The sequence below is a fragment of the Hemicordylus capensis genome, chromosome 5, assembly GCF_027244095.1.
Source record: "Hemicordylus capensis ecotype Gifberg chromosome 5, rHemCap1.1.pri, whole genome shotgun sequence".
Classification (NCBI taxonomy): Eukaryota; Metazoa; Chordata; class Lepidosauria; order Squamata; family Cordylidae; genus Hemicordylus; species Hemicordylus capensis.
The window spans coordinates 251,125,787-251,139,816 of record NC_069661.1 but is presented as its reverse complement, the minus strand read 5'-3'; the positions used below and the strand labels follow the sequence as shown (position 1 = coordinate 251,139,816).

The window sequence follows — 14,030 nt, the reverse complement described above, 5'->3', positions numbered from 1 at the left end:
CCTAAAGGCCTTTGGAGCCCCCTGCTCCGCTGCTGCAAGATAAGCATCATCACCTAAAGGCCCTTGGACGCCCCCTGGCCTTTAATAGATTCCCACCCCACAGATTTCTTTCTCCACTCTCCCCTCTGCCTCTAAAGCACCCAGCACAGGTCACAATCGCCATCGGCTGCCCAGCGCAGTGTGGGCCAGCAGCGACCACATCACCCAGGACAGACTAAAGAGGATTTGGGGGGGGCAGGGCTTGTGGAGGCCCTGGACTTTGGCCCCGAAGTCCAGGGGTAAGAGCGCCACTGGGTAGAGTATCTGCTTTGCGTGCAGACGGTCCCAGGTTCACTGCCTGGCAGCTTCTCCTGGTAGGGTTGGGAAATATCTCTGTCCGAAAACTCGAAGAGCCGCTGCCAGTCAGTGTAGACAATCCTGAGTGGGATGGACCAATGGTCTGACTCGGTATGAGTCACATGTGGTCCTGTCTTCCAAAAGCTCAGTTTAGGTTTAGGGTATATACAGATATGACGTTTGTAAAGCTCTGGGGTCAGTTTGGAAGCACCCTCACGACCCTCAGTCCAAAAGTCCCTTTCCCTTCTCAGTGTCCAGCTCTGTGAAAAAATGACTGCTGCTGCAGATGATACTTTACTAGCCCATGCAATTAAAAGAGGGAAGCACCAAGAGTGACCCCATCTTTTAAAGATGTCCTGATGTCCTCCAAGCATGCCTCTTTACTGCAGGGGGGAGACTGTGGAGTCCATGGAAGGGGATTTTGATGTCCGCCAAAGACGAGTGTGCTCTCAGATCATCCCTCTTTTAATAGCTTGGGTGCTTTCCAGACTGCGGGACAACGTGTTGTAAAATTCCACAGCATTTACCCTGACATTTTGAAGCCACCATGGGATTTAACACCACTTCCTCCCGGGAGAGAGCGAGAGAAGAGGGCTGGTGACTAATGGCTTTCTCTCACCTCCCCGCCACACACCACCAGTCCTCTGGGGACTGCTGCCCACCACCTCCCCAACCCCCACACATGAGAGCTGGTCTTGTGGCAGCAAGCATGACTTGTCCCCTTAGCTAAGCAGGATCTGCCTTGGTTGCATTTCAATGGACATGTGATTACTGGAAGATATTCCCCTCAGGGGATGGAGCCACTCTGGGAAGAGCAGAAGGTTCCAAGTTCGCTCCCTGGCAGCATCTCCAAGATAGGGCTGAGAGAGATTCCTGCCTGCAACCTGGGAGAAGCCGCTGCCAGTCTGTGAAGACAATACTGGGCTAGATAGACCAATGGTCTCATTCAGTATATGGCAGCTTCCTATGTTCCTATGCAGCAAATCGGGGAGGAAGATTGCAAAGCTGGGGAGTTGCAGTGGGATGGCGGGGAGAGGAAGAGAATTCCCTTTGGGGGCTCGCTGGGAGAGTTGTGGTGGGGTGGTGGGGGAGAAGAGAATGAGGGGGCGGGAGAGAAGAGGAGGAGGGAGAGGCTTTCCCTCCCCTTTCCCTCCCCTTCTTTTTTGAAATAGCAGAGCAGCCCTCCTAAACCAGGAAAATACAGCTCTTTTTTTTTGCAACGTACATGCAACGTTGCAGCACTGAAACCCCAAATAAGGCATCAGATATGTGAACGGCACCTTGCTGTCAGCGCAGGCACTGTGGTGCCAAAACACAGGGAGTGTTTTGCACCTATCTGCACGTATCTGCAGATACGTGGTGAAACTGTTGAAGCGTGGAGGGATGCTGTGCTGGGGCTGGATAGGGCCAGTTCCTCTCCCCCTGCTAAATAAAGAGAACCACCACGTTAAAAGGTGCCTCTTTGCTCAGGGGTTAGCAGGGGCTGAATTACTTGATAACAGTGGCAAGCTGGTGGCAACTCAGACAGACCTCCCCAGATGATCTCAGTGGGCCGTGGGGCTCATAACAAAGACAACATTCTCTTAAATAACCCTGGACTTAACTAGTCATATCTGGTCCAGTCTTGAGAATCCACCCCAGGCTGGCAAAACCACAGACAAGTTTTCAAAACTCAGTGTCAATGACCACACATGTAAGAGATTCAGCTCGTTCCAAATCCCCACAATGTTTTCTTACCGCACTAACAACAAGATTGTACACAAGCGCATGATGGAAATGCATCGTGATCTAGATGGATCACTATGTTTCTGCGCTTGGCTTTTGATTACATTCTTCGGAGAATTCCTCAGCAGGGTATCAAGTAATCCAAGCTCTATTCACTTTCATTGCTGCTGATTACAATCTCCTCCCAAAGGGGTTTTCTTTCTAGGCAAAGGCCATTGTGATGGCATTCTTCAGATGAAGCAAATGCTCTGCTAGTTTATTCAACCCATGTGTTTCTGTCTTGTGGGAAGAAGCATTATAAATGTGAAGCATTGTCTGCTTGGATTATTCTGGACAGCTTTTATGGCAAAGAATCCCAATGTATTCCTTCTCCAAGAGACAATTTTTTTGCTGTCTGGCCCCTTCATAACCTCATGTGGATCAAATCCATGAAATTAAAACTGCAAGCAAGGGGTCAAAAGCGGCAGAGCTTACCCAGATTTCAGTTTTCCCATTACTCCTCTTACACTTGTCTGCAACCACGTTGAGTTCAACTGTCGTTTCGGCGACCATCTCGGCACTCTTATCCTTCACAATGATGTGCATGACCCGGCCTCTGTGGATGTGGGCGTCGAAAGTGCTGTTCCAAGGAGGGTACATGGTGGGCTTCTTCTGGACGTAGACTTGGCCATTCTCTAGGATCAAAACCACATTGTTATGATTTACTTATGTGCACAGCACTTGCCAGAGTAACATTTTCTTTTTAAAAAGGAACCAAGGTATCTTAAGCACCATCAGCTCCTGTGCAATTCCACTCATTCATTAACATTTTCTGCAATGTCTCTGCCCTGCTCCATATGCCAAAGCCACCAGAAGTTTGGCTGAGAAATGCAAACAACAGGGCCTTTTTTGTAGCTGCACCCAAGCTCTGAAACTCCACCCCCCAGAAGGTTTGATTTGCTCAACCCTCCTGCCCTACTCGATTGGTTAAGATTTGCTTATGATGTCATGCCTTCAGTGTGGAGTGAGGTGGAAGGGTTTCCCTGGATGGTCTGCTTCTGAGCTGTTGTGCCCTTTATTATGATGGTTGCATTTGTTTATGGTGTTTTATATATTATTTTTAACTCTAGTAATCCATCTGGAGACTCTCCCCCCTTCCCTGGAAACCAGCAATATATCTATATCTATATCTATATCTATATCTATATCTATATCTATATCTATATCTATATATCATATTTTTATACCGCCTGATATGCATATCTATATAAATGCACAATTAATCATAACATTAGATAATCCACTGGTTTTAATCTGCATTTATATTGGTTTGATATGTAAAACAAAAAACAAATTTATTAAGTCACGAGTTCTCAATGTTGGGTCCCCAGATGTTGCTGGACTACTACTCCCATCATCCCAAGCCCCTGTGGCTGGGGATGATGGGAGTTGCAGTCCAGCAGCCTCTGGGGACCCAACGTTGAGAACTCCTGTATTAAGTGGTCTACCAAAACCCCAAGCAACTTTCAAGAGGTCTGAGAAGAACACAGTATGAGAATCTCTGATCTAACCAAAGGCCAGGGAAAATAAAAGCATTTGCTGCCTAAATGAGAACAGCGTAGGTGCCACGTGGACATTTCTGGGAAGGGTGTTGCAGAGAAGGCACAACTACCAGTTGCCACCGTGCTATGAGGGTGATGAGGAAGGAAACATGAGAGAACCATACTGAGCGCCAGCATAGTGTAGCAGTTAGAGCGTTGGCCTAGGACTGGGGAGACCCAACTTCAAATCCGCATTCAGCTACGAAACCCACTAGGTGACTCTGGGCCAGTCAACTCTGTGTCAGCCTAACCAACCTCACAGGGTTGTTGTGAGGATAAACATAACCATGTACACTGCTCTGTGCTCCTTGGAGGAAGAGCAGGATATAAACACAAAAATAAATAAATTAAATAATGAAGAACATAGGAGGCTGCCTCACACGGAGACGGTCCATTTCACTCAGTATCGCCTACATTGACTTCCAGCAGCTCTCCAAGGTTTCAGGCAGGATCATAGGAACATAGGAAGCTGTCATATACTGAGTCAGACCATAGCAGGCGCGGAGGCAGCCGAGCGGCAGCCTGGGTCCAGCCCCGCCTGGCGGCCCCTCTGATGATGTCCCGTGCTTGTGACAACACGGACACGGGGTGTGCACTGAACGAACCCCCACCGCCTGGGCTAATGAGACCCCCGAGCAAGTGCTTGCCAATCCTTTTCAGGCAGAGTTTGCTGCCTGAAAGCGTCTATTCCCCTTTCTCTCCCTCCAGAGAGGAAGCAAAAGGGAGAATAGATGCTATTATATTATATTATATTATATTATATTATATTATATTATATTATATTATATTATATTATATTATGTTATGTTATGTTATGTTATGTTATGTTATGTTATGTTATGTTATGTTATATGTTATGTTCTATTCTATTCTATTCTATTCTATTCTATTCTATTCTATTCTATTCTATTCTATTATATTATTTGATTTCTATACAGCACGGGCTGCCTGAAATGATATGGAAGCGCTTGCTCGGGCTCTTCAGAGCTTGAGGCCATGCCCCTTTGCGTGACGTGCAAAAGGGGCATGGCCTCGAGCTCCGAAGAGCCCGAGTGAGCGCTTCCATGTCATTTCAGGCAGTGCTTGCTGCCTGAAAGCGTCTATTCTCCCTTTTTCTTCCTCTCTGGAGGGAGAGAAAGGGGAATAGATGCTTTCAGGCAGCAAACTTTGCCTGAAAAAGATTGGCAAGTGCTCGCTCAGGGATCTCAGTAGCCCGGGCATGGGCGGGTGTGTGTGTTCATTTGGGGCTCTTCCAGAGCCCAAGCCACGCCCTCCTGGGGGCTTCAGTGGCCCCTACCATTGCCGGCCCGGGTTCTTTCAACCTGTTCGCACAATAGTGGCTACGCCCCTGGACCATAGGTCCATCTCACTCAGTACTGCCTGCACAGACTGGCAGCAATGTCTCCAAGGTTGCAGGCAGGAATCTCTCTCAGCCCTATTTTGGAGATACCAGGGAAGGAACTTGGAACATCTCCTAAAGGGAATATCTTCCAGTGCTCACACATCAAGTCTCCCATTCATATGCAACCAGGGCAGAACCTGCTTAGCTAAGGGGACAAGTCATGCTTGCTACCACAAGACGGAGTTTCTCCCAGCCCGACCTGGAGATGCTGCCAGGGATTGAACCTGGGACCTTCTGCATACTAAGAAGGTGCTGTACTAATGAGCTACAGCCCCATACATCGTATGTCCTCCTGTACATTCTGGCTCTTCCCATATGAACCTTCTCCCATCAGTTTTGTACAAAGGTAATATTTTCAGAGCAATCCCACCTCCTTGCCCCGAAGCTACACATGCATTAGCTTCTTCCTGGCACCAAGAATAGATTTGGTCTGGTGCTGTGAAGATGAAAGCAGCCCTTGAAGTTTAGGAAGGGTGGGGTTCCCTCTCTGGCCACAAAGCAGAACCAGCAGGGGTCAAGTGCATGCTGGATGCTCTGAGTAGGCAAATGTCACAGAGGCAGCAGGTGCTCAAAAGGCAAAGATGCAGGTGGCCCATTTGGCCCGAGGCAGCTTCGAAAGGGCAGGCAAGCCATGTGGACTTCCCAGGGCTCGTCAAGCAGGGCGAGCCTTCTCTTCTGAAATAGCTGCAGCATCCCAGTGACCCCACAACCGGCTTCTATTCTGGGGGTTGTTGCCAGAGGAAGCAGGCTTGAATCAAATATTAGAATGGCCCACAGCACATTTCAGAGCCGCCCACAAGAACGTAAGGACCAGACCAAAGGCTGGGGCATCGTGATAACTGAACAAGGTGCGGGGGTGGGGTGGGGTGGGGAGACACACATGTCCCTGGGCCCCTGAAGGATGGGGCCGCGAGATGGGAGGCAGCTCTCTCTTCACTCTCCTCCTGCCACCTCCCCGACTCCCTGGCAAACTGTTGGATCCTTCCTGACCAGAGGACTCAACTTGCCTTCAAAAATGGAGGTGATGTAGGTGGTAGCTCTCTCTCTCTCTCTCTCTCTCTCTCTCTCTCTCTCTCTCTCTCTCTCTCTCTAGCTCCATCTGTTGCTGATGAAGGCGTGAACCAAATTGTTCAACTTAAATTTGGTTTCCTCTAACTCTCTGTTGTCAGTCATCTATCTATCTATATAAACTTTATTTGTTAGCTGCCCCATGTTCTCAGGGTGGCTGACAACACAACATCAAAAAATCTAATAAATACACATAAGACACATCAAATCACAACACACACACACACACACACACACACACACACCCATACAAAACAATTATTAAACTTTTTTTAAAAAAATCAATGTTAAAAATCAATGTTAAAAATCAACTTTAGAAAGCCTGAGTAAACAGAAAGCTCTTCACCTGGCATCTAAAAGAACAAAGTACAGGTTTGCATGACACCTCCAGCCTCAGGGGCACAATGCCTCGTAATACCAGTTGCAGGGAAGCAACAGCAGGAGAGAGGGCATGCCCTCACCTCTTGCCTGTGGGCTTTCCAGAGGCATCTGGTGGGCCACTGTGGGAAACAGGATGCTGGACTGGATGGGCCTTCTTGGGCCTGATCCAGCAGGGCTGTTCTTATGTTCTTATGTCATGTTCATATGAATCTCACGGGCAAAGCTGTTCCATAAACGGGTGTAACCTCCGAAAAGTCGCTCTCCCTAGTAGCACATGCATGCGCACACACGCACACAGACACATACACACACACTCTGAGCTGGAGAATGAACAGGTGCAAGTGTGTGCCCACATGCATGAGGAATGTGTGATATTATTTGCATAATAGCAAGAGGAAAGGCATGCAGAGAACGTTTTCTTTTTTGCCATGTCTTTACAATTCTTCCGCAGCATGGACATAGAAATAGAGAGAGCTGCCTTATACCAACCATTGGTCCATCTAGCTCAGTATCATCTTCTCCAACACGGACAGGCAGCAGCTCTCCAAGGTTTCCCCACCCTCTAAGGGGAATACATTACAGCGCTCACATGTAGTTTCCCATCCAAATGCAAGCAATGCTGACCCTGCTTAGCAAAGGGGACCATTCATGCTTGCTGCTGCAAGACAAGCTCTTCTCCCCACTGGGTGTACATGGGGGCATCTTCCCTTTTGTCCCAGGGCCCACTCTGACTTTGCTATAGCGCTGACTAAAGGTCCATCTATTTAGCATCCTGTTTCCCATAGTGCAGGGGGTCTCAACCTTGGGTCCTCAGATGTTGTTGAGCTACAACTCCCTTTGGCCATTGTGGCTAGGAGAATTGTAGTCCAACAACATCTGGGGACCCAAGGTTGAGAATCCCAGCTTTAAAAGGAGACTGTACAAATCCATGGAGGATAGGTTCACCAACAGCTGTTACGAAACATAAATAAATGAGAGCTCAGTGGAGCCTCCATGTTCAGAAGCAGCACTCTGCACTGTAGGGGCTCCTGCATTTGTGTCCTGCTTCTGGGCTTCCCAGAAGCATCTGGCTGGGAAAGAGGATGTTACAGGAGGGGGACCTTTGGTCTGATCCAGCAGGACTCTTCTCACATTCTTAACCTTTGTCACACACCAGCCCAGAAAGTTGTTGACTTTTACTCCCAGCAGGGGATTATGGGAGTTGTAGTCAACAAGCGTATTGATGCTTTTAAACTTTGGTGCTGGAGAAGACTTTTGAGGACACCATGAACAGCCAGGAAAACAAACAAATGGATCACAGAAGAAATCAATCCAGAATTTTCACTCGAGGCACAAATGACCACACTCAAACTATCATACTTTGGACACATAATGCGAAGACCCAGCTCCCTTGAGAAGTCCATCATGCTGGGGAAAGTGGAAGGAAAGAGAAGAGGACGACCAGCAGCAGCAAGGTGGATGGACTCGATTATGACAGCAACAAATGCACCGCTGAGAGAGACCTTAAAGGCCAAGTTGAAGACAGATCATTCTGGAGAGAATCTATCTATGTGGTCACTAAGAGTCGACACCGACTGGACGGCACTTAGTCAATCAATCAAGTCAACAACATCTGGGAATCCCTGTTATAGGGACCACTGGTCCAGAGTGAGTGAGCCTGTGAATGTGAGGGTGAGGTGAGTCAGGACTGCATACATTATCCAAACCTAAGCTCCGATCCTGTTTATTTAAAATATTTCTATCCCTCCCTTCCAGTGCAATACTGCTTAGGGCGAGTCATATAATTGCATTAATAAAATTAGTAACAATTAACTAAGAACCATAGCCCAGTTAAAACCAATTTTAAAAGTTGAAAGTTAAAACATTTTTTTTAAAAAAGACCCTACCAGATACAGCTGCAGATTAAACACTAAAAATCCTCTCTAAAAAGATGCACCTTTAGATGTTTTTTAAAAACCCCTGAGGGAGGGCACATGGTGAAGCTCTTCCAGGAGGGCATTCCAAAGCTGAGGGGCCACAGCAAAAAAAGCCCTGTAGCTAGTCCTCACCCACCAAAATCAGTGATGGGGTCTTAGTAGGGCCTGAGATGCTGAATGAAGAGCCCTAGCAGGTTCGTATGGGCAAATGTGGTCCAACAGATCCTGAGGGCCCAAGCAGTGATCTTAATGGTCAAGACCGGTACTTTGAATCTATCCTGGAAGTAGACTAATAAACACTGAAGCTGCCTCCGGGTGGGTGTAATACCCATTAAGGACTAGTTCCCAGGAGCATCCTCGCGGCAGCATTCTGGGCCAGCTGAAGCATCCAAACTGTCTTTAAGCACATGTTTGAATTGCCATGTGGAGAGACCATCGTAGCTTGGGTTGATAGCACTAGGGGTATTGGGAATAGAGATAGAAAGCAAGAGTCTTCTTTTTTGTTCCCCCCACTTTCGTTGTCTCTCTCTGCTCTGGCTTCTGATTGGTAGACTGATGCTCTCAGGCATCCCCCTTCTCCTCCTACCCACTAGCTCAGGGTTTCTCAACCTTGGGCCCCCCGATGTTGTTGGACTACAACTCCCAGAATCCCCAGTCACAAAGGCCATGTCTGAGGATTCTGGGAGTTGTAGTCCAACAACATCTGGGGGCTCAAGGTTAAGAAACCCTGCACTAGCTGCATCTTTACAATTCCTCCTTCCTTGTTCTGCTCTCGCACTATGGAGACCTGGAATGTTCAGGGACACAGGCTTTCTATCCAAGTGTGTAACTTCCTTACTAAACCCTTACAAGTATATGGACCTTAAATTTCTGACTCAAGATACTCTTAATGGGCGTGGCTCTTCTCACACACACCTGCTCTGTTATAATTGGGATCACTGAAATCCCTTCCCTACAACAGTTTTAAAGTCAGGAGACATCACCATGACTGTGGATCCCATAATTTAAGCCATGTTTTGCGTGAAGAAGGATTTTCTTTGGAGACTATTGCTTTTAGTTGCCTCCACAGCTTCAGCCCCACCTAACAACAAGCAAGCTGATTCTCTAAAGATTCTCAGTTTGCTAGCCCTTTTCCTATCAAGGCATTATGGCATGTATGTATATTTGCATGCATTTGTGTGCATGAAGTGTATTTGGTTGCCTGACCTTTATCGGCATGCCCAAAAGCTTCCCTGCATTAACAGGGCTTATTTTTAGCTCGCCAGCCTCCTTGGTCTGCAGTTGTATCATTTGTATTTTTGAGGCAACAACAGCACAACTCAAAAAAGTACTCTTCATTGTCTTGTACCACTTCTTCAGTCAAAAGATCTGTGTTAGTCGCATTTGAAATGACCATGGCTAAATTCTGCAGAGTGTCCTGCACGTGCTTCAATACAATGTGCACGCAGTTGCACAATGGCACTCTTGTACAAATGTAGACACTGCACAAATGGGCTTCGGTGGTATGGCCGTTAGAAAAAATGCCATCGCACAACTATGTTACACTGTTTCTGCTCTTGAGCAATGACGAGCACATTGCATTAAAATATGCACGAGGTATTATGCAGAATGTCAGCCAGTATCTGAGTCTGATTCAATATTCGGCAGCTCTGTTACACCAAGCTCCACAGCAGACATATCCAGAATGTCCCTCCTGCCCTAAAACTGAATGACTCCGAAATACAATCATATGCTAGAAATAGGGGGTAATGTCCAGCCAAAACCCAGCACTTTTAAATCTCATTTATTTCCTTTGTAATGTTTTAAAGCCAAAATCAGCAGGCACAGGCTGTGAGTCTGGATGGAGGGAGGGTGAATACAGAAAGGCTACTGACCCTTTGGCTCTTCTGGTCATTATTCAACTCAGATGTCACCCTCCCCAAGCTGCTTTTTCACTCTTGGGAGAAAAGATGCAGGGGACCCCTGTATTTTTCCTCTAGGCATGAAAAAACTGCTTGGGGATTAATTTGAGCTGGAAAATGATCAGAGGGTTTGGTAACCTCTCTCAATCTACCCTTCCTCAGCTCCATTCCACAGGCCAGACAAATAATGTTTTAAAAATAAAACTGCACAGGAAAATAGCACGTAACTCTAGACAGTGAGGCTGTTCACACGAGCAGCCCTAACCCAGGCTTGGGAAGCCCTACTTGGGTAGGGCTGCTTGTGTGAAGAGTCATCACTGAGGCCGATCCCGGTGCTGTCTTCCCAGGTAGCTTGGGATTTTTATCCATTTATCTGGGTAAAAGTGCATGAGGGTGCCCTTTTATCCAGGTACAGGGTTGTGTGAATACTTGGGCTGCATGAAGCCCAAGAATACACAGAGCCGGGCACCTAGTCTCACGGTGGAATCCCTCAATGCACTGCGCTCATCGCGTGATGCATTGTAGGATCTCTGAAGGCTGAGACACATTTTTTCTGGCCTCCAGAATGCTGGATTGTCTGTGGGGAAGACTGCCTCCCCCCCTCCTGCTTCTCCGGGCAAAGGCCATGTGAACGACCTCAGTGTCAAGTGTATCTCTTATTCTGCAGAGAAATAGTTTCATCTTCCACTCTGAAGCCCCGGGGCTTAAAAGTGCTTAACTTTAGTTAGGTTCGGGTTACCTGAACACAGAAGCAGAAACAAACGTAAACATATTTGCACAAGCTTACCAGACTCAACGGCTTCTTTGACCATGACGGCACAGTACGGATTGATCACATCCCCTTGGGAAGGCAGGTAGGGACCGCTATCGTAGTTGGACAATCCGATCCGGAGAAAGGGGGACATAGTTGGCTCTGTGTCAACCAGAAAGGAAAAATTATGCTGGACAAGTTCTAAAAACGGCCTTTTTCTTTTTTCTTGTGCTTTATCACCCACAGCAAATGCAAGAATTTAGAACTGAAGCCAGTTATCCATCCAAGCAGCACTTCCCCTCTCTGCTTCCCAGGCAGCTGAGTTAGCAAAAGTTTGCCATGTGGTTGGACATGGAATCGGAGCGCTGCTTGATCTATTGGCTCAGCTACATCGCTCGGGGCGCTTGTGGTCGCCAGGCGATAGCTGGGAATAACATCGGATTGACTTTGCTCAGTGCAAACATCAGCCAGCTGCAAAAGGCATGAAATTAGATATTGGATCTTGCAGGAGGGGAGGAAAGACGTTTGCTCAGTGAACTCTGCAAGAGTTAATAGAGCAAAGTCATGAGCGGTCCTGAAAGGAACAATGAGAAAAGCCTTGTCACTTGCAGTTTACACATGACATGGCAGGGTAGTGCGAAGAAGCCCACATGGCTAAAGATGTGGAGCTGTCAAGTGTTCAGTGTGCTATTTATATACTGGCTGAACATGAAACCAGCCAGCTAGAACCTTGGGTGGGTGACCCTCGCTGGGAAACAACACAACATCCGCCTGCCTCAAGATGGTAAGGGCGAAGGCAGAGTTAAGCATTCAAGAGCAGCCAGAGATATGGGGTTGGAAATTTCCCGGGAAATTTCCCCACACTTAATTTTTCCGTGGAAAGTTTTCCATTTTGAAAAATTCAGTGTTTCATATAAGTCTTTAATTACAATCAGCGGATGCCAATGCAATATTGGGCAAGCTTGGAAATTTCAAAGTGGCAATGAATGGTTTTCAGATGAGCATCCCTAGGAAGAGTGTGAGAGAGTACATATACCTTGTATTGATTTATTGAGTATTCCCCTTCTTTCCACATAGAGCTTTGAATTTGTTTCCCAATAACAATAGAATCACTTTCAGTTTCTTTACCGATTCATATGCTCAATCAAATATTTCAATTCAGCTACTTGAATGCTTGAAAAACTTTCAGATACATCGTGGGAAATTAAGACGGTTTAAAAACAAAAACTAAAACTAAATGCAGAGGTCAAATAACATGCCAAATCAGACCACAATTTATTTAGGGCATCTGGGAAATCTGCATAGTAAATTTCTCCTCCCCCGCCATGGTGTTTCTTCTGTCCTTCCAGTCTGGCAGTGGTGCCACAGCCTGGTCTGGTTAGGCACAGCGTTCAAGGCAAGTGCTGTGATCCATGCCCTCCTCTGCAAAGGACAGCCCTGGTTGTATGATGGTAGAGAGATTTGTACCTGTGTTCATTTTAAAAGTGAACCTGGGTACAGGCCCGCTGACATGCAGGTTCACCACCTCTGCTTTAGTTATTTATTCATATTTATTTATTTATTTATTTATTTATTTTCCACTTTTGCCAGCAGACACCAAGGTGAACAAAAACAAACAGATAGAACAAATGACTCAAAAGTACTACTCACAGATTACCCTAAAAGACTATTAAATTTCAAGGGGGCATTGAGTGATTACATTACTTGATGGAAGTCCCACTGAAATTAAATAGTCCTTTAGGTAGAGTAATTTAATTGGGATATCACCCAACAGCAAGATATTACTCTCCACACCATATCAATATAAAATGATCAGAGCAGTTTGCAATAATGAATCTATCAAATTAATACAATTTATTCAGTAATCAATTTAACAATAGTGATCATTGCTTTAAGCAAATAATAATAATAATAATAATAATAATAATAATAATTATTATTATTATTATTATTATTATTATTATTATTATTATTATGCTATCACACAGTCTACCAGATGTTATTGGCTAGATTTGGTACTTTAATTATCGGGCCATTATTATTATTATTATTATTATTATTATTATTATTATTATTATTATTACTGTTATTATATGTTTGGATTTATACATTCATACATCTCATACAAAAATATCAAAGTAGTGTACAGTACTACTGTACAGCAGTGTACAGTTCTAACCCTAACACCAGTCATTAAAACAAACAAACAAACAAAAAACACAGCATAAAAAGATCCATCCCTTAACCAATAAGGGCCAAAGGCTTGAGTGAACACAGGATAGCCTTCACTTGCCTGTGAAAGGCACTGAAGGACGGGAGGGAACAACTCTTCCCAGTGAGGGCATTTCACAGTCTGAGGCAACCACCAAGAAGGCCCTGTCTCAACAATTGAGCCCAGGGGTGGTCTTTCCTTGAGGCAAGGTGAGGCCGTAATCTCAGGTGGTAGATTACTGAGATGGCAGCAGGACGGCAAGATGCCCCTCACCGCTGCCATCAGAGGAGCTGTCCAGGACCAATCTGTCCTGTTTGAAAGGAGCTTTGAAAGGTGTACCTCTCTCACACTCCTTGAAAACTCTGTAAGAATCACGAGAAGAGAAGAGGAGGCCACTGGCAACCTTCCCTCTTCCCCATCTTCCATGCCACTTTTGAAGCGGGCAAAGGTCACTTTAGAAAGGGGTTTGGCCTCCACCAGAATTTGGCACCTCACCTCAGCCCCCAAAATATCTTGTGCAAAATATCTTCTTATCCTGGCAGTCAGAAATATATGGGAGCAGATAATCCTTCAGAAACCTAGGGCCCCCTTAAAGGTGATAACCAACACCTTGAATTGGACCTGGAAACAAATGGATAGCCTGTATTGTTCTCTCAAAACGGGAACGATACACTCCGGGGCAGCTCTGGAGATAACCCAGGTCACCACATTTTGCATCCCATCAAGGGTCTCATGCAGCCCTCCAGTTGTGGCAGGAG

General features: G+C 46.2%; 1 protein-coding gene across 2 annotated transcripts in view; it reads right to left on the bottom strand.

The window, feature by feature from the left end:
• The window catches only part of PRKCQ (protein kinase C theta), a 76,599-nt gene that overhangs the window by 32,872 nt on the left and 29,697 nt on the right, over nucleotides 1-14,030 (bottom strand). For both annotated transcript variants that reach the window (XM_053258615.1, XM_053258614.1), the window contains exons 2-3: nucleotides 11,097-11,222; nucleotides 2,536-2,735 (exon numbers count right to left, since the gene is read on the bottom strand). In XM_053258615.1, coding sequence (XP_053114590.1) covers nucleotides 2,536-2,735; nucleotides 11,097-11,214 — 318 coding nt within the window. In that variant the 5' untranslated portion in view covers nucleotides 11,215-11,222. The remainder of the gene's footprint in view (nucleotides 1-2,535; nucleotides 2,736-11,096; nucleotides 11,223-14,030) is intronic.